Raw genomic sequence first — 19,483 nt, 5'->3', positions numbered from 1 at the left:
TTAAAGGTCAAATTGTGATTTTGTCAAACGGTTAACTACACTTTTAAAAATCATTTTTTTAAACAATACATTTTAAAATCACAAACCTAAACAAATTCAAATTCTTTATTTGAATCTCGTTCTAAACTCCTCAGTCGTAACAACTAGGAGGCAATCTTGCCTTAAAAGCAAGACACCCCTTCACCTAGTTGTTCAGTCACAGAGAAACTCGAAGAGAAGACGGGAGTTTGACTATATATTTGTTGATTTAGTAATATAGCCCATCTTTTTGAGTTTTATCAATAAACACGCACAAGCTTAAGTATGATAACATTTTCATTAACATGTGTATGGATAACGGGTTTGATTTTTATTTTTTATTTTTATTTTTGTGTAAAATGAGTATAAACATAAATTTGATATAAAATCTTGATATTATTTTTTGCAAGTTTACTGATAATTTCATAAGATACGAAAATATATGGTTAATACTAGGTTGTTAATTGTGTGGTGGAAAAATATAAATTTACTTTGAGGGTAATTGCATGATTTTAATTTACTCCTTAGATTTTTAAATTTAACTTTTAACTTTTTAACTTTTTTCATTTTACTTATTCCACCCAAAACTGAATAAAATTACTTACGTGACATTAATATGAAAATGTCGCGCAAGTAGTTTTGCTATGTCACTTAAAATAAAATAAAAAAATCACCCTTATGTTTGTTTTAGCCGCATAAGCCACCCCCTTTTGGGACTAATCTTTTTTTTTTTTTTTTTTTTTTTTTTTTTTTTTTTTTTTTACTTTTATTCCTTTTAGTAAACTAATATATATATATATATATATATATATTCAGCAACGTGGCATTTATCTCGTTAATGCTATGTGTAAGCAGTTTTAGACGGTATTGGTTGGAGGGAGTAAAATAAAAAACGAGAAAATACTTTAGACGTTAAAAGTCCAATTTAGACCGAGAAAGTAAATTGAGATTGTGAGATTACTGTTCGGATGCAAGTAGAAAACGTTTTTTATTTACTATAATGTTTGCTTTTTTAAAAAATAAATCATATTTTATTCAAATTTTTATAATTTTATCACACAAAGTTAAATTTCGAAATTCGCACACGAAATAAAAATTGAATTCTGATTTCAAAAATCGAACACCCAAACATAGTACTGAGTAAATTTATATTTTTCCATATGTGTGGGATAATCTATTCTCTCGAAGGAGACGTATAAACCCATCAACAAGATGATAATTTGTATCCTTATCTCCAAACAACCCTTTCATTTCCTTTGTTGTGCCCCTCAATGACTCACCCAAGTCGGAGACCATTGCCATCCTCACCGACTCAGCAATTGAGTCACGAGTGAACGATCCATCTCGCTCATTCCTTGCAACCTCCACCCCAAGTCTCTTCCCGTGCAACAACCTCGCATTGATTCCTTGATCATTCAAAAAGGGTAATAGAATCAAAACTCGGCCAAAACCAAGCGCTTCTATGACCGAGTTCCAACCACAGTGAGTTAGAAATCCCCCAATTGAGTTGTGACTCAGTATCTTTGCTTGTGGAGCCCATCCATCGTGAACAATTCCACGACCCTTGACCCGATCCTCGAATCCAATTGGAAACTTGGTTTGGGTTGGCTCGGATTGGTTCCTCAGCACCCAAAAGAATGGTAACTGGGACTGTTCCAACCCAAGAGCCAACTCGTTGACTTCTTTTTGAGTCAGAGACACCTCGGTCCCGAATGCGACAAAAACTACAGAGTTTACTCCCTGTTTGTCCAACCATTGTTTCATATAAACCCATTTCCCATCCTTCTCTCCTTCTTCATCTCTCAATTCCGGAGGCAAAAACCCAACCGGAACAACCGGTATTCGGTAAAGCTCCACCAGCAAATTGAACCAGTCCGGTTCGAACTCCGCGCTGGTTCTAATAGCCACGACATCACTCTCCGCAACCACAGTCCCGAACCGGACCGTATCAGGCGTCCCCGATAAGTTCTCACTCAAGCTCTCTACGTTCTTCGCTATCTCATGAAGCCGATACACGACGTTAGAGTGGAACGGTACCCACTTTGGAACCATCGTGAAATCCTCAGCCGTCGATCTTGAACCTCCGTTGATCAACGCCTCCGGCGGGCCTAGGAAGGACATGAAGGCGGCGTTGAAGAGGCAGAAGAAGGCGCGTGAGACACCGAGCTGGGCCGCGAGTTGAGGAAGCCAGTGAGAGGCGTAGTCGTATACAATCCAATCCGGTCTAGAGTCTTCGAGGAAGGCGGCCACTTGCGAATATAGCAAATCGAAGGTCCTTTTCAGCAACTGTTGCTTGTGGAAAGGTACGTCGGCGGAGGACTCGGCGTGGGCTGGTAGGCCGTCGACGTGGGGTAAGGGAAGGCGTATGAGGTTTATAAGAGGAGAAAGGTGCGGGGGTATTTTGGGAAGTCTATCCATGTTTCTCGGCGTGGAGATGAAGGAAACTGTGTGACCCTTTTGGGCTAAGCACTTGGAGAGGTGCATGAAGGGTATGAGATGGCCCGTGGCTAACCACGGGAACATGGCCACATGCAAAACGTCAGCGTTTTCCATGGAAAGGTACTAAGGGAGTGAGAGTGAGTTTTCTATGCTCCCAGGGTGAGGCAGTGCAGAGGGAGAAGAGCAGGGAAGGCAATAGTTATATACATACAGCACTTAAAGGTCATAGTCAACTATGGCAAGCTGGGCTTGACATATTTATATTATATTATAAAGAGCTTTCAAAGTTTTCGTTGTCAGCATGCAATCAGATTATCAGAGCGTATTCCAACCAAGGGTCGTTATACGATGGACCCGCCGCTTATCCCAATTCTGGCATGGCAGCTTTTGGGACCAAATTGCATGCATCATCTTCCCTCCTGCCTTTTCTTTTTGGTTCCATACATATTAGATAAGGTAGGGTTGGTTGAGCTTGCTGGTTGAATGGGGGTTGGTGGGCTTTTCTTTGGAAAATTCTCAAAGGTAGGATGGGAGTTTGGTCTTCACAGATGGCAAACAGATCATTGAGTATTCCATTTGCATATATGATATTTTGATTGCGAGGAATGATCATCCCACTCTTTCCAGAAACTAAAAAGATCATCCCCCTCTTTCCAAAAACTAAAAAAAGAATGAGTAATAATTTCCATATAAAACAAAACAATTTTGCACCACAATCACTTCCATTTTGTTCATACAAGACACCAACATCATTGTAGTTTATAGTCACATTTGTCGGTTTCCCAGGCCGTCATTCCACTGAACTTGTAAGAAAGAAAGGGATAATTGCACCATTGATCCATGTGATATGCCATAATTATTTTTCACTCCCTATGGTTTAAAAAATTCATGAAAGGTCCTTTCGATAAGTAATAATTACAAATCTATCCTTGACGTCAAATTCTATTAAAATTTTTGACAGATTCTATTAAATGCCACATTAGACCAATAAGAATACGACACATGTCCATCTTAATAAAAAAAATTATTAAAAAATAAATAAATATACTTATTTTTTTAAAAAAAATTTAAATTTAAATTCAATAAAAAAAAAAAAAAAAAAAAAAAGCAAAGGGTGGTTGGGCCACCCCTAGCCTATGGGGGTGGCCGCCAGGCCACCCCAGGCCACTGGGAGTAGTGTGCGGCCACCCCCAGGCCACCCCTTGCTTTTTTATTTTATTTTTTGATTTTGAATTTGAATTTGATTTTTTTTTTTAAAAATAAGTATATTTATTTATTTTTTAATAATTTTTTTTATTAAGATGGACACATGTCACATTCTTATTGGTATGACGTGACGTTGGCGTAGCATTTAACAGAATCTGTCAAAAATTTTAACGGAATTTGACGCTAAGAATCGATTTGCAATTATTGCTTACCACAAAGACCTCCCATGAACTTTTTAAACCATAGGGAGTGAAAAATAATTATAGCATACCACAGGGACCAATGATGCAATTATCCCAAAATAATAAAATCCAACAAACTCCCAAAGAATTATGAGCAGTAGCGTCAGTATCCATTACTTTTTCTTTTTTCTTTCTTTTTTTTTAAAAAAAGAAAAAAATCCAGAAGAGAGAATAACAATGCATGTCTAATGTCTATTAATAGGAGACAATAAAGTAATTCGTTGGTTAAACTAAATAACCACTATTGGTACTTGCATAAGTCGCTAGGACAATTCACAGAGGGAACTACGCAAGTACAATTTCTGACGACCCATATGGCTATAAGAGGTTATAGAGCATTTATCAGGGAATTAAGATTCATACAGGAGACAGGTACAACCAAAAGAGAAAACTGAAATTTGGACACTCTCTCGGCTGTAAAGACAATGCTCTGATGAAACCTTAATGATCAGTAACTGATGTAAACCAGTAGCCAATCTCAACCACAAAATCCTATGTTAAGGGAAGATGTTGTGGGGGGGGGGGGGGGGGGGGGGGGGAAATGCCTTTACTTTTTTAGAAGGCATTGAAGCCTATCTATACACCTTTTGTTTTGTTCTGGATAAGTCATCATAGCCCATCTATACAAAGTTTTGGCGGGTAAATACTTGCTATTTTAACAAGGAAAAAGAGAGAAAATGCTGCTATTGCTAATACACAATATTTCTGTTCTGACCTATCAATTTAATGTTCATGTATGTGTTAACACCCGATTCCTGACTGACCTTTTTCTAGGACGGAGAAGAACGGATGAATGAATTTGTAGAAGGCATCATTCCCCCATCTCATGGTTTCAGGAAAAGTTCACGTTGGAACTTACTGAATCCTGTATATGTCATAGTGTGAAGCAAAAGTTGAATATACTTCCAAACTGTTCTAGCAATGCTGATGAAATTGTGCGCATCCTTTCTTTTCTTGGATGAATAGTGTGCATTCTTTCAATGTCTTCACACCAAACAATTCTCAAAGACCTGCCCAATTGGAAAAAGTTTGACGGTCTGAGACCTCAAAATTTCGTGGAAATGGTTCAACATTCTATGATATTTAGTAGACTCTCCTGTAAGAGAAGGGAAAAAATTTAAAGAAGAAAAGAAAGAGAAACAAATTAAAATAAGGTAAACTCTATAAGGAATTTAACAAATCAAGACATCATGGTTACATATTCAAAATGAAAGCAGCAAGCAAAATAACACATGTAATCTTTTCCCATAGCCATCATGGGAACTTCATTCAATACAGGAAAGAAATGAATCTAACATATAGCTCAGGACATGTTTAGGGGAAAATGGATCAGAGTCAATATTTTCATTACATATATCAGGGATAGCAAAGGAGAAAGAAATGTGTAAGTAATAATAGCATTTATGGCCATCAGAGTTGGCTTGCGGGCACATCCTAATTTTAGGAATTTTACAGAGTACCTCTAATCAGGACTTGATTTGCATTCTCATAAGATTATATCCCAAACACGTAGCAATCATTACATGCACGCACCTTTCTTCAAAAGCTTAGCAAGAAACAGGACTATTACATTAAAAGCAATGTTCTCATTAGTATCCCAAGGTAAAACATTAACCAGTCCCTAATACCATACAATAACATAAAGAAACCCAGGTCAACATGAATCGCTCTAGAGACCACTAAAAGTTTTTCCACCATAAAGCTGAATACTAATGCACCATAAATCATGTTGAATAGTGATTGAGCACAATTACGGGGTCAAAAGACTCAGCATAATGTCGATGTGCCAACAGCAAGAAACAGTTTGGAAATTTCTAAAATTATGAAGTCAGAACAATTTACTTTAGGTAAAGCATAAATATAAGAATATGTTTAGTTCTATTACATTTCCCAGTCTATATCCTATAAATAGTCACTTATTCTAATTATAAGGATCTTGTGAATTGCTTAAAAGAGCAACAGACAAGATCAAACATCCCATATAAGAGTGAATTATATTCAGCACACAGAGAGCTTGATTCAGACCAGTTCACTAAAACCTGATCCAGCAAATTGATAATAATAAAAGCCAGTAAAACAGCCAGATGAAAAAAAAAACTTGGTGATGTTGTAAAGCTGATTCAAAGGGTTACAATTTGTATTTCACAAATTTTTCCAATTTCAACATTTACTAGGTCAAAATGGGCTTTCAATAGAAGGTTGAAAATCTAGTGCATTGCGACAAAATTTCACCCGAGAGTTCACTCGACCTTCGCTCAAGTGAGGTGCTACGGGTGAGAAACCCAAGAGTAAAAATTGCGATTAGTCGCAGGACTAAAAATTTGCAATTTTTTTAATGAAGGCTAGTTATGTAATTTTCTTTTTAGAGCAGCGACCCTAACTCCTATTTAAGCAAAGAGTCATTCTAAATCTTCAACTCCCATCCCACTCACACTCCACTAGGCTAATCTGACAACGCCTATTAGCCTTTGAATTTTTTTCTTTTTAATAAAGGCTGATCAATGGGCTAATGGACACTGTCATATTAGTCCAGTGAAATGAGAGTGAAATATGTAGCATTACTTTTAAGTAAATAAGGATTGTTTGGCTGCCCAATTGTTGTATTTTCTCGGTTTTATTATCCATAGCCCATATTACCTATGAGTTAAATTGTCATCTGTCTATTCTTAAAAATTTGCAAGAGGCACTTAGTGATCCAAAGTGGAGGGCAAGGATGCAAGAAGAGATGAAAGCCCCACACAAAAATAATACATGTGATGATCTTGTTGAACTGCCTAATGGGAAGAAGACAGTTGGATGCAAGTGGGTGTTTACCGTCAAGCATAAGGCCGATGGTTTAGTGGAATGATACAAAACCCAACTAGTTGCAAAATGTTTTACACAAACTTATGGCATTGACTATGAGGAAACATTTGCTCCAGTAGCAAAGATGAACTCAATTAAAGTCATACTTTCGGTGTCAACAAACTTGAATTGGCCTCTACACCAATTTGATGTGAAAAACGCACTCCTTCATGGAGATTTAAAGGAAGAAGTATATATGGAAGTTCCTCTTGGACTTGAAGATTCAGATTCATCTTCTATAGGTAAAGTGTGCAAACTAAAGAAGGTTTTGTATGGTCTAAAACAATTTCCGAGAGCATGGTTTAAGCAATTTTCCTGGGCTATCCAAAGATTTGATCATACACTTTTCATCAAACATTCATTTCAATGACAAGTAACGGTTCTAATTGTGTATGTTGATGATATTATAGTAATAGGAAATGAAGACGAAGAGATACCTAAGTTAAAAAAATCTCTTGCACACAAATTTGGAATAAAAGACTTGGGATATTTGAAGTATTTATAAGGAATTGAGGTACCAAGGTCAAAACATGGTATATTTATCTTCCAACAAAAATATTTTCTTGATCTTCTCAAGAAAACAAGAATGCTAAGATGTAAAACCATTGATAATCCCGTGGAGGAGAAAGTGCTGAGAATCCTCTGGTGGATGAAGGAAGCTATCAATGATTGGCTTGTTGATCTATCTTTCTCACACTCGTCCCAACATTACAAATGTTATTAGTCTAGTGAGTCAATTTATACATTCGCCACGTGAGCCCCATATAGAAGTAGTTCATCGAATTCCTTGCTACTTAAAATCCTCACCGGGGAAGGGACTAGTGTTTTCTAGACATGATCACTTGCAAATAGAAGCCTATACAAATGCAGATTGGGCTGAATCTATTATGGATTAGCAGTCCATTACAAGTTATTCCACATTTGTGGGAAGTAACTTGGTTACATGACATAGTATGAAACAATCAGTGGTTGCCAGATCCACTATGGAAGCATAATTAGAGCCATGGCTTTGAAATGTTATGGTTGAAGATACTCTTTAAAGAGCTGGGGTTTGACTCCAAGGATTATATGAGATTGTATTGTGACAATAAAGTTGCAATTAATATTGCTCACAATCCAGTCTAACACGATCGAACCAAACATGTTGAAATTGACCGACAATTAATTAAAGAAATAAAAACTCTGAGCGGGTATAATCTACAACAATATGTAAAGACAAGGGAACAACTTGCAGATATTTTGACAAATGAAGTGTCTAGTACTGTTCTTCATTCAGCCTTACGCAAGCTGGGCATGCGAGATTTCTTTGCCTCAGCTTGAGGGGGAGTGTTGAAGATGAAAACTTCCTATGATTTGATTTATTTCCTTTTATTTAGATTGTAATATGCTATTAATGTCTTTCCATACTCGTGTGTATTTCTCTTCTATTTAAAGCTATGTAAAAGTATGGAACCTCACAAAGAAATAAAATAGTTTTCCTTCTGCCAAATATCTCTTCTACATTTCTTCTTTCTCAACTAAAAGTTATACCTTAGATTATTATCCATAGAGATAATAGCTTCTGCATGACAATACATTATTGGGGTAATTACCTTTTCCCCCCATGAACTACCGGTCATTGCCAACATGCCACCACAAACTGACACCTTGATCATAAGAGAGCATTCAACTACCATTTTCGTACCTTTACTCTCCTTCCGTCAATTAAGTTCGTGAAAAGACTCAAACACCCTAACTTAAAATCAAAATTTACAAAAAATACTCTCAAATTTAAAAATAAAATAAAATAATAATAATTAAAAAAAAGAAAACTAAGGGGGAGGGGGGTGGCCTGCGAGCCACCCCCAGAGGTGGCTCCAAAGGTTAGCTAGCCTAGAACCTAGGGTGGTCGCGCGGTCACCCCAGGTTTTTTGAGGGTGGCCGTGCAGATTTTTTCTAGGGTGGTGGGAGCCACCTCTGTGGGTGGCTCACAGGCCAACCCCCCTCCCCGAAGGGGTGGGCTGCCTTTCTTCTTCTTCTTCTTCTTCTTCTTTTTTTAATCTTTTCAAATATATTAGGTTTAATTTTTTTTTTTTTTTTTTTTTTTTTTTTTTTTTTTATAATTTACTGTTTAAGGGCATTTTTGTCTTTAAACAAAATTTAACGTTTAAAAATCGTTGATTCCATCTAATTTAATGAGATTCCCTGACGGAAGGAGGCTAAAGGTACGAAAATGGTAGTTGAATGCTTTCTTATGGTCGACAATGACCGGTAATTCATGGGGGAAAAAGATAATTACTCCATACATTATAATTTAAACTAGACATCATGCTCATTATAAAACTACAATGTAATGGAACTCTCAATCAAGATGTGGATTTAAGTCAGCCATGGAGTACCAATTCAATATACCTTGGCCACCAAAAATTCATAATATTTGCTGGCCTTCCACAAATATATTTGGGAATAGGTGCAAAATATTACAACAAACATATACCAAATGAGAATAAAATTAGGGGAATTTTCCAAAAAATTCTTGTGACAAATAAGGACTTGAGTTTTTAATTTTTTTTCGATAATTAAAGGACTGAGTTTTGACCTTGTGACAAAAAGGTCCTTCCACCATAGTTTCTAACAGTTTTTAACAAAAGACTAGCCAATTTTCATCCTATTCATGCCAGATCAATAATAGCGTTCCATGTGTATCCAGATCCATGTCACTGTGCCACATAGGCAATTATACCAGAGAGAGAGAGAGAGAGGAAAAAGAAAAAAGGAGTGGAAATCCAACCCTCCCGCCACTCACCATCCACCCGCGAAGAGGGAGTGGTGGAGGGTAGCTCCAAGCGGTAGGGGTCGCTTCACCTCTACAGTGGTGGAGATCCACCCCCATAGAGGGGTGGAGATGGAGCTGCACACCTTTATGGGGTGTAGCCACACCTGAAGAGGTGCAGGAATGGATCTCTCCACCCCCACAAAGGTGGTCAGGGTTGGAGCCACCACATTGCCCCTTCTATAGGGGTGGAGCCACCCTCCACCGCCTCCCTCTCAGAGGTGGAGGGTGGCTGTTGGGGGTGGATCTCCACCCCTCTATTTTTTTTTGCAACCTTTTTTGAATCTAGATACATGTGGTATGTTTTTATTGGTCTGACATAAATATGATGATAGCTGACAAGCATTCCAGTAAAAACTGAATAGAATATATGACAGAACGACTTATTTGTCACAAGGCCAAAACATGGACCTTCAAATGTCAAAATTAAAAACTGATGTCCTTATTTGACACGAGGGTAAAACTCATAACTTTTTGGGAAAAATCCCATAAAATTATAATAAACTAACTTCTATAGAAGTGTTCGAGATCAGTATATGAACTCAAATTATGTAAGGCAAGCTTCGAACAAAACTATTACCATTGGATAATTTCAGATAATTGTGATTCACTATAACAAAAATATGAAAAGATATAATTTATTAGAACCTTGATGATTGTAGTAACTTATCTTAGAAAAGAGTACAAGGTTAATGACAACAGTTTACCTGGCACTAACATCATAGATTAGCCCCAGCCATTAACGCTCCCTGACTTCTGTCCTTTTAACTTTTGATCTATCCCGTAACAGAAACTTTGGATTTCACATTTCGAGGAAGGTTAGCTTTGCGAAGTTGAGGATTTTCAATAGAATACACAAGAAGGCTTCCATCTTTGGTCCCAGCTAAGAAGCATTCTTCGGGGGCTACTGTTAGAGATGTTATTATCTTTCCAACTCCATTATACCTTTTTATAATCTCCAGTGAGTTCATCGAGCGTAAAACTATCTGCCCTTGATCACCGGCACAAACCAAAAACTCACCACAACCACTCATTTCCACACAATTGAGGCGTCCATTGGATTCAGATGCAGCCAGATGCTTTCCATTAATTGAATAAAGGTGCAAACTGAGATCATCATCCGCATAAAACACTATCCGCCCATGCCGAGAGGCAACGAGCTTTGACAATGCACTTCCAGATGGATGACGTATAGATCTTACATATCTTCCCTCCCTAAGGGTATGGAAAACACAAGTTCCATCTTTCGAACCACTGATAACTATATCAAGCTCTACACTTACATATAAGCATGTAATAATATCATCGTGCCCACAAAGAATATGGAAGGGAGTTTCAACGACGACATAGCCCTTACGGGGCAGCTCTGCATGTGAGTTACGCACTCTCTTTTCTGGGGTTCTACCACGGAAAACTTCCCACACCATGACTGTTGTGTCATAACTTCCAGTTGCAAGGATGCTTCCATCAGATGTCACTGCAATAGTGTAATTCATCTTCAATGGGTAAGAAGCACTTCTACAGTAAATAACAAACTTTATATAGGATGAACACAAGATCATGCATTTCAATGCAGTTCCACATCACTCCCATGAGCTTATAGTCCTGCATCTCCAGTTTCACCAACCATTATGCTATAAGAGATTGTGCTTCTAATTCCTCTCCTGATTTATATTTTTCCATTTTAAGCGATATCTTCTTCCCCCCTGGTTTTTAATATAGGCTTTTTTTTTTAACAGGATGAGAGGTTGCTGACATGCATACATATAAAGCAAACACAGTGGCAACAACAAATGATGACCCCAATGAGGACACTACAGTAATATATTTTTATAAAAGTCATTACTACTTTAAGCTCTTGATCTTTCAAAAGATCCAATAAGATGAACCTTATGCTTTGCAGTTGAGATGGAAGTAATCTGTTGTTTGGAAGTCCATAAATCGAGCTACTATATAAAGAGGGAAGGTTTTGTTTGAAGATAGAGGGCCAGATGTAAAACAAATAACATTGAGATTCTACTAAGGACAACATATGTTGACACAGTTGTACTACTGTGCTAATAAAGTTCTGGTCTTTCTACAGGTAGCGGCTGTGCTATCTAAACACTACCCAATAAAAGCCAGAAAGACACAATGCTACATGCATAGACATACACTTCCTTTTCTTACAACAACTGTAGTTTTGGGTAAATTAAACTATCTTCAACTTATGAAAGATACCTGCAACACAGCTGACCAAATCCTTATGCTGTCGGATGCTCTGCACCATCCTGCCATCATTTAAGGATATAACCTGAAAGCTGTTTTCCCAATTGCCACTTGAGATCAGAAAATTCTCTGATGGTGTCTGCATTATAGCAAAGCACTGTGCTCCGACTTCAAAATTTTCAGCCAAAGAACTCCCAATATTACGAGGAGAAAGAATATCAGAACCAACTCCAAAGAAAGGATCCTGCAAAACTTTGACAAGTAGTTATAATACAAATACATAAAATCATAAAGGTGAATTTATACATTATGATAGCACACCAGAGATCTCAATAAATAACTGAAACCCAACCTGCGAGCCAGAGAAGGTAAAATTTCCACCAGCTTGTAGTTGGGTCGTCAACCACATCTTAACTGACAAGGTGAGCCCCTGGTTCACAAGTACAATGTTCGAGTCCAATATGCCAACATAAAGTACAGCAGATGGTGGACAACTACTAACAATGGAACTCAAATTAATAGAACCAGGTGCAAAGTACAAAGGATGAGCAATTGGAATTGGTGGCCCTCGTCTAGGATGTTTTTTACGGAAAATCTGGATTGGTGTCTGGCCAAAATTTGCAATTTGGTCTTCAATTGCTGCTCTTTGAAAATCATCTTCCATGTTGTCCAGATCAACGGCACCTTCATAAGTCAGGTAGTAAAAGATATTTGCTGCCTGTAATTTAATTTATTTGTAAAGAAAGTAAATTACGAAAGATGCATATCAACCAACTCATAATTTGCATGGATTGAAAAAACACCAATTTCAATTATCTGCCAGTACCTCCACCGCTGGTTTTCCTCTCTGCTTGTAACCAAACACCAAATCTATCCAGTGGTGGAGATTTGAGCTAACATATTCACTTTCAAGAGCCTCTCGATTTCTATTTATAAATTCTTCGGGTGAGCCCTGTGCAAATAATATGAAATTAGATTTTATTTTGGGAGGTAAAATAGAATTAGACAAAGCCACAAATGGATACAATTGACAGGGTGTAAAAACTTGTAAGAATTTTAAGTATAATAAGCGATTTGTTTAAAATTTTAAACCCCGCTTAATGAGTACTTATCTCAACTCACAAGTTTAGGCAAAAAAGAAAGAATATAAAACAATAAATCTCAGTAAAGACCATTATCATAGCCATAGTTTTTTGAAGTCATCATGTGTGGAGCAGAGCTCCTTCTATTCTCCAGCTTCAATTATAGGGTTATGCAATTCAATATCTCTTCAAATATTGAGATCCGAAACAGCAGGAATGCTAGTTATAATTATTTCAATTCCGTGTTGGAGTTGCGTTGAAATGTGCTTAATACTTTATTTGTAAGGGTCTCAGCTCATCATAGCCCAAGTCATGTTACGTTTGCAGAGTTTTTAATTTCTTGCTCTTCTATAAAGGAGGTGTTGAAGGCAGGCTCGGCCGCTGGCGTGAAGAAGGCGCCTTTCGTGGGGGGTCGTTTGTCAGGGAGATTGGTTACGCCAGTGTGTGAGCTTGAACTCCTTCCGGCACTGAGGGTAATAGATGCAGATCGGAGGTCGGCATTGGACTGTTCTACCTTGGAGTCTCCTTCGTTTGATCTGTTGGGTAAGGACCAGCCTCACCTTTCGATGGGTAATACCTTGTTTCCACATGCGAGTTTGAAATTTGAAATTTCAAAGTTGCGCACGTAGAGTAAGCGGGTCATAGGTTTCAACTTGGATTTGGGCCGGGCTGCAAAGATGATTCTGGGCCGGCTTGCTAGAATCGGACGGAGTTGAAAGGGATTGCGTTTGGGTCGCTTCTTGTGTAAACCTAATTCCTTACGGACGTCGAGCTTCTCGCCGGAGACGACGCTGGTGGCTTCCTCTGGGCCGTGCGATCTCAATCCGTCGGAGTCTCCCGTTGGGGTTCCCTTGTGCAAAGATCGATCTGGGGGTGGGCCGTCTCTGGTTAAGTCGATTCCTTTGTTTGTCTTCCCACCTCCGCCGACTGTGAAGACGCCGTCGCCGGCGACTTTGGTTGCTCCTCCGGCGTCGACTGGGCTTCTGTGTGGTGCAGAACTCTCCGTCTCTTCTGTTCCTTCACTTTCAAGGGCTTCTGAGTTGGGGAAGAAGATTTGTTCTTCCCCTTCCCCCTTGCTGCCTAGTCGACCATTTCAGCAATACTTCAGGAGGGCTAGGGAGCTCAGGGCAGGGCGTTCAGTGGTCTGGAATGATGGGTTTCTTGCTGACTCGTTGGAAGCCTTAAAGCTGTCCGCAGAACCTGTTCTTCTTAAGGTTACGGGTGGAGAGGCTCGTGCGAAAAAGAAGACAGTATTTCCAGCGAAAAATGGTCTGTTTAGGAAGGGATTTCTTAATCTTCCTCCGAGTGTTCCAGTCCCTCCCGTTTTGCTGCGGGAGGACAAGGAGGTCGGGGTGGTACGACCTTCCTCTCATTCAAGTGGCTGCATCTCTCCTTGCTCCGTTGAGAGAATTGGATTCTTCGGTTTTGATCACAACGGGGAGATTGTAGTTTGGGAGAAGGAGGAAGATGACTATTGGGATGGATCGCCCTTGGATTGGGCATTGGAAGGGGCTTTAGGGGAGGAGGCCTTGGCAATTAGGGAAGCAATGGAAGAAGGTTTTCAGCGGGAGAAGATGATTGTGCGCCAAAAGTCTAAAGGAAAAAGGGAGCTACTAAATTTGCATAGCTCCATCAATTATGGTGATGCTAAAGTTCCTTCTAGGAGTAGGAAAGGCAAGGCACACATGATGTAGGTTTGTGTGCTTTGGTGGGTGGGTGGTGGGTTGTTTTGTTCTTAGTTGGTTTCTACTATAGTTTGTTTTGGGGTTTTTCTTCGTTTTCGAGGGGTTCGGGTTTTGTTGGTTCTATTGGGTTTTAGTGGGTTAGCTTTGGTTGTTCTTGTGTATACTTCCTGTGTACTTAGGGGCGCCTTACGCTTTCTTTAATAAAGTATTCTTACTTATCAAAAAAAAAATATATATATTTCATGTGTACTAGAGTTGCGTCCCTTTGCGCTCTTTAATGACATTATTTATTAAAAATAAAATTCCATGACTGCGACTATAATAATGTAATTTATGCATTCCTAATCTATATATTAGTCAAAATATATGCCATAAACCCTTAATCTTTTAAGTGCAATTATTTCTTTTCTCCTCTTAAGAAAAGTCCCATCCTAACATACAAGGTGTGTTAAAAATTCATGCAGAAGCATCTCAACTACTATTGGAAAGGTTTCTGAAGTAAACATTTTTATTCTTCAGATTCAGGTACATTTATGAAGTGTTGGGTATGATGGGGGAAGCATCCCAGAAGACTGGTATCCAACATGGATATGGCTCCCTAGTAGAGGAATCCACGTTATAGAGTCTACTAGACATTCTCTTACGCAGACTTTTCCACACAAACAGACAGACACATTTAGCTGTTTTATATGCTTTTAAGTATACAGTTGTTTCATATGCACATGATGGTTGTTTTTAGAGTAAACCATGGATTTTATCGAAAATGTCCTGTGCTAATAGAGAATGTTTTTAGATGATTGAGAATCAAGCAAAGACCATGAAAACTTTGCCATAGAATATTTGTAACAGGTCTCAAAATTCAGGGAGGAAAAAATCTCTCTCTAAAGCTTCTTGGTGTAGGGCGCATTTGAAGATTACAACAGATTATGTGGTGGAAAAGGGAAAAATGTGGATTTTTAGGGTTTGGAATTTTAGAAAGGGTTTGAGTTCGTAGGTTGATTACAGTTTATGGAAGATAAGAGTTAAAGGCCAAGAAAGCATTTCTTGAGAGAAAATCAGGATACAGGATTTTTGGGAAGCAGCTGATCAAGAGTTTTTCAGGTGAAGGCTGTTTCTTGGTTTTTATTTTATTTTATTTTATTTATTTATTATTATTATTATTATTATTGTTCTTAAAGTCCTTTCGAGATCAAAGCTCATGCTTTATTGCTAAAAAGTCAAAGACGCCAGTGAATCAGGGCCTTTTTCGGAAGGGGTTTCTCAACCATCCTCCAATAGTTTCAATCCCTCCCGCGTCGCCTCAGGAGGTCAACAATGGCGGGGTGGTAGGTCCTTCCTCCCCTTCGAGTGGTTGCTTAAATGGTTTCTCTCAATCCCGAAATTGGCCAATCAGTTTTGATCATAACGGGGAGATTGTGGTGTAGGAGGAGGAAGAAGATAATTATTGTGATGGTTTGCCCTTAGATTGGGCGATGGATGGGGTTTTGGGGAGGAGGCCATGGCTATTTGGGATGCCATGAAAGAGGAGTTCCAGTTGATTGCGCGCCAAAAGTTTAAAGGAAAAATGAAGCTTTTGAATTTGCATAGCTCCATCAATTACGATGACGCAAAATATCCCCATAGGCATAGGAAAGGCAAGGCACACATGTTGTAGGCTTGTTGTGCCTTGGCGGGTAGTGGGTAGTCTTGTTTTTAGTTGAGTCCTTTTATAGTTTGTTTTTGGTTTTTTTTGTTTTCTGGGGCCTTGGTGTTGTGGGTTTTTGCGGGTTAGTTTTGGTTGTTCCTGTGTATATTTCATGTGTACTTAGGGGCGCCTTACGCTTTCTTTAATAAAGTTTTCTTGCTTATCAAAAAAAAAAAAAAACTTATTTTTCTTATTCATAATCTTCCCGGGCACCTTCTTTTGTTATAAAGGGGAATAAGAATCAAATTCTACCTAAAGGAGGGTTGGGTGTTCAGAAATTGTTGAAATTCAACTGTGCTCTTCTGGAAAAATGGCTTTGGCTCTATGGGCATGAGAGAGAAAGGCATGGTGGACTCCGAATTTGGCAGCTTGTGGGGTGAGTGGTGTTCTAATGAGCCAACTAGTTCGTATGGGGTAGGGGTTTGGAAGAATATCAAAAAGAGTTGGAGGATCTATTCTAGTCATACTAGGTTTGATGTGGGAGATGACGTCAATGTTAGATTTTGGGATGATCTGTGTTGTGGGGGCAAAACCCTTAAAGAAGCCTTTCCAGACTTATATGGCATTGCCCATGTACAAGATGCTTCAGTAGCGGCTCTTTTGGAGTGTTTTGGTGACTCATTTCAGTAAAACGTAAGCTTTGCTAGAATGGCACATGATTGGGAGGTGGATGTCTTTATCTCATTCTTCAATTTGTTGTACTCAGAGTGATGCGGGATGGTGTAGACAAGCTTTGGTAGTCCCATTCCAAAAAAGGATTGTTCGACGTTAGCTCCTACCAAAGCGTCCTTGCTGGTAACGATGCCACTTTTTTCCCTAAGAAGAGTATTTGGAAGACGAAGGTTTTCTTAAGGGTGGCCTTTTTCGCTTGGTCGACGACTCTAAGGAAGATCCATACTATGGACAATCTCAGGAAATGGCATGTCATTATGAGTAATAGGTGATCAATAGACTATCCATTATTCTTACACATACAACACCACTCAATCACTACGACATTCCTCTTATATAAGTTATCATGCGTCAAAATTTTACCAAAAGCTGCTGACCATACAAAAAAAGCCACCCTTGTCGGAGCCTTAACACGCCAAATACTCTTCCACGGAAATGATGAGCCATTTTTCCTAATAAGCACTTCATAATAGGATCTCACCTCAAAAAAACCCCTTTTAGAGGGGTTCCAAACTAACCTGTCGCCCTCTCCATGTCGAACCAAAATGGAGGAAAGCTGCTCGAAGAAAGAAAGAACCATCTCTATCTCCCAATCCTGGATTTGCTTCGTAAAAAGAACATTCCATTGAATAACTCCGTTATGAACGACCAAGTTATCCACCACTATCGCATCTTTGTTCCTCACAATACTAAACATAACTGGAGAGTACTGCTTCAAAGATCTATCCCCACACCACCAATCATGCCAGAAACTAATATGTGACCCATCTCCCACCTCAAAATGAACAAAATTACAAAACTTCTCCCATCCCCTCCTAATATGTTTCCACACACCCACTCCAAAGGAATCCAACACCTCTTTCAAACACCACCCACCCCTTAGGCTCTCAAATTTGCGTCAATCATCAATCGCCATAAATCCTCTCTCCCTACCATATCTCCACAACCATTTACCAAGAAGAGCTTGATTAAACTGGATGAAGTTGAACTCTCAACCCACTTGAATGCAAAGGAGTACAAATCCTGTTCCATTTCACTAAATGAAATTTGGCCTCATCTCCAATACCACCCCAAAGAAAAGCCATTTGAATATTATCAAGATGATTAGCCACCCTCACTGGAATAGGAAACAGCGACAAGAGATATGTAGGAAGATTGGAGAGTGTAGTGTACTTTTAAGAAGAATTAGCTGCCCACCCTTTGACAAATACATATGCTTCCATCCAGCCAACCTCCTTTCCATTTACTCAATAACACCATTCCAAATAGACACGGATTTGTAAGAAGCAACCAATGGCAAATCCAAGTATGGCAAAGGCAAAGAAGCGACCCGACATCCAAGTAGGTGAGCCAACCTATCGACATCCTCTACTGCACCAATAGGAACAACTTCTGATTTTCCTAAGTTAATCCTAAAACCCGAAGCTGCCTAAAAGCATAAAAAGATACACCTCAGATGTCGAATCTGTTCTTCCTGGGCACCACAAAAAATCAACTTGTCATCAGCAAACAGTAAATGATTTCACAACTAAAGCCTCGAACTCCCTGGATCCCACTGAAAACCCTGTCAAATTGCCCTGATCCAAAGCGGCAATCAACATCTAGCTCAAAGCCTCCATAACCACCACAAACAATAAAGGAGAAAGAGGTTCTCCTTGTCGCAAACCACGAGAGCTATAAAAAAACCCCAACGGGGTTCCATTCACAAGAATATAAAATTTCACCGTAGAAATACAAAAACATATCCAAGCCCTCCATTTTTCCCCAAAACCACAACGGTGCAGCAAATAGAGCAATAAATCCCAATTCACATGATCATAAGCCTTCTCTAGATCCAACTTACACAGCAGCCCAAGGTCCCCTAATCGAAATTGACTATCCACACATTCAATGGCAATAAGCACTGAGTCCAATATTTGTCGACCACCAATAAACACATTCTAAGAGTTGGAGATAATCTTGCCCAAAACTGATTTAAACCTGTTCGCGAGGACCTTTGAAATAATCATGTAAATCCCCCCTACCAAACTAATAGGGCGATAATCTCTCGCATCCATGGCACCAGTCTTCTTAGGAATCAAAGAGACAAAAGTAGCACTAAAGCTCTTTTCAAACTTGCCTCGAGCATGAAATTCTTTTGAGAGTTGGGCTGGCTCTAAAGGACCTCGGGCCGATATGGGGCTTGAGGGCTTTATGGATTTGGGCCGGGGAAGCCTGGAGCCCAAGGAATTAGGCTAGGTCCTGGGTAAAGAGCTAGGACCGGGAAGCTTAGGTCCACTACCTAGCAAATCATCTTCCAGCAAGTGCAAACCTTTCAGACAATACCCGATTTCCACATGCAGGTTCTCCAACGTCTTCCTGATGCTGCGAAGATCGAGGCTATCACCGAAATGTGACTTGTGTGAAGCAGAGGGCAACATAGGGGAGCTTGAGCCAGCCGCCCTACCCCTTAGGCCTGACACAAACGCTCATATTCTTCTACCCTCATATTCTTCTATGATCAGAAAGAAACCATGCCTATTGGAGCATTGTTGTGCAAGAATCCGAGGAAAGTCTGAAACGGATTGGTTCCAGAACACTCTACGGTCATG

General features: G+C 39.2%; 2 protein-coding genes across 7 annotated transcripts in view; both read right to left on the bottom strand.

The window, feature by feature from the left end:
- Positions 1-1,095: 1,095 nt before the first annotated feature.
- LOC133871404 (UDP-glycosyltransferase 91C1) lies at positions 1,096-2,651 on the bottom strand. The gene has a single exon (XM_062308860.1). It carries the CDS (start codon positions 2,569-2,571, stop codon positions 1,165-1,167), a length of 1,407 nt encoding a protein of 468 aa, XP_062164844.1. The 5' UTR covers positions 2,572-2,651; the 3' UTR covers positions 1,096-1,164.
- Positions 2,652-4,220: 1,569 nt separating this feature from the next.
- LOC133870294 (BEACH domain-containing protein B) overlaps positions 4,221-19,483 on the bottom strand; it is a 70,090-nt gene continuing 54,827 nt past the window's right edge. For 5 of the 6 annotated variants that reach the window (XM_062307381.1, XM_062307382.1, XM_062307384.1 and 2 more), the window contains 5 exons: positions 12,596-12,721; positions 12,122-12,487; positions 11,782-12,013; positions 10,269-11,038; positions 4,221-5,001 (listed from right to left, as the gene is read on the bottom strand). In XM_062307381.1, the coding sequence (XP_062163365.1) occupies positions 10,338-11,038; positions 11,782-12,013; positions 12,122-12,487; positions 12,596-12,721 (1,425 nt within the window). In that variant the 3' untranslated portion in view covers positions 4,221-5,001; positions 10,269-10,337. The remainder of the gene's footprint in view (positions 5,002-10,268; positions 11,039-11,781; positions 12,014-12,121; positions 12,488-12,595; positions 12,722-19,483) is intronic. The other variant, XM_062307385.1, reaches the window with a different exon arrangement.

Source organism: Alnus glutinosa, chromosome 6 (genome assembly GCF_958979055.1).
Source record: "Alnus glutinosa chromosome 6, dhAlnGlut1.1, whole genome shotgun sequence".
Classification (NCBI taxonomy): domain Eukaryota; kingdom Viridiplantae; phylum Streptophyta; class Magnoliopsida; order Fagales; family Betulaceae; genus Alnus; species Alnus glutinosa.
Note: the sequence above shows the minus strand (reverse complement) of the source record. Positions and strands in the feature narration are given on the sequence as shown.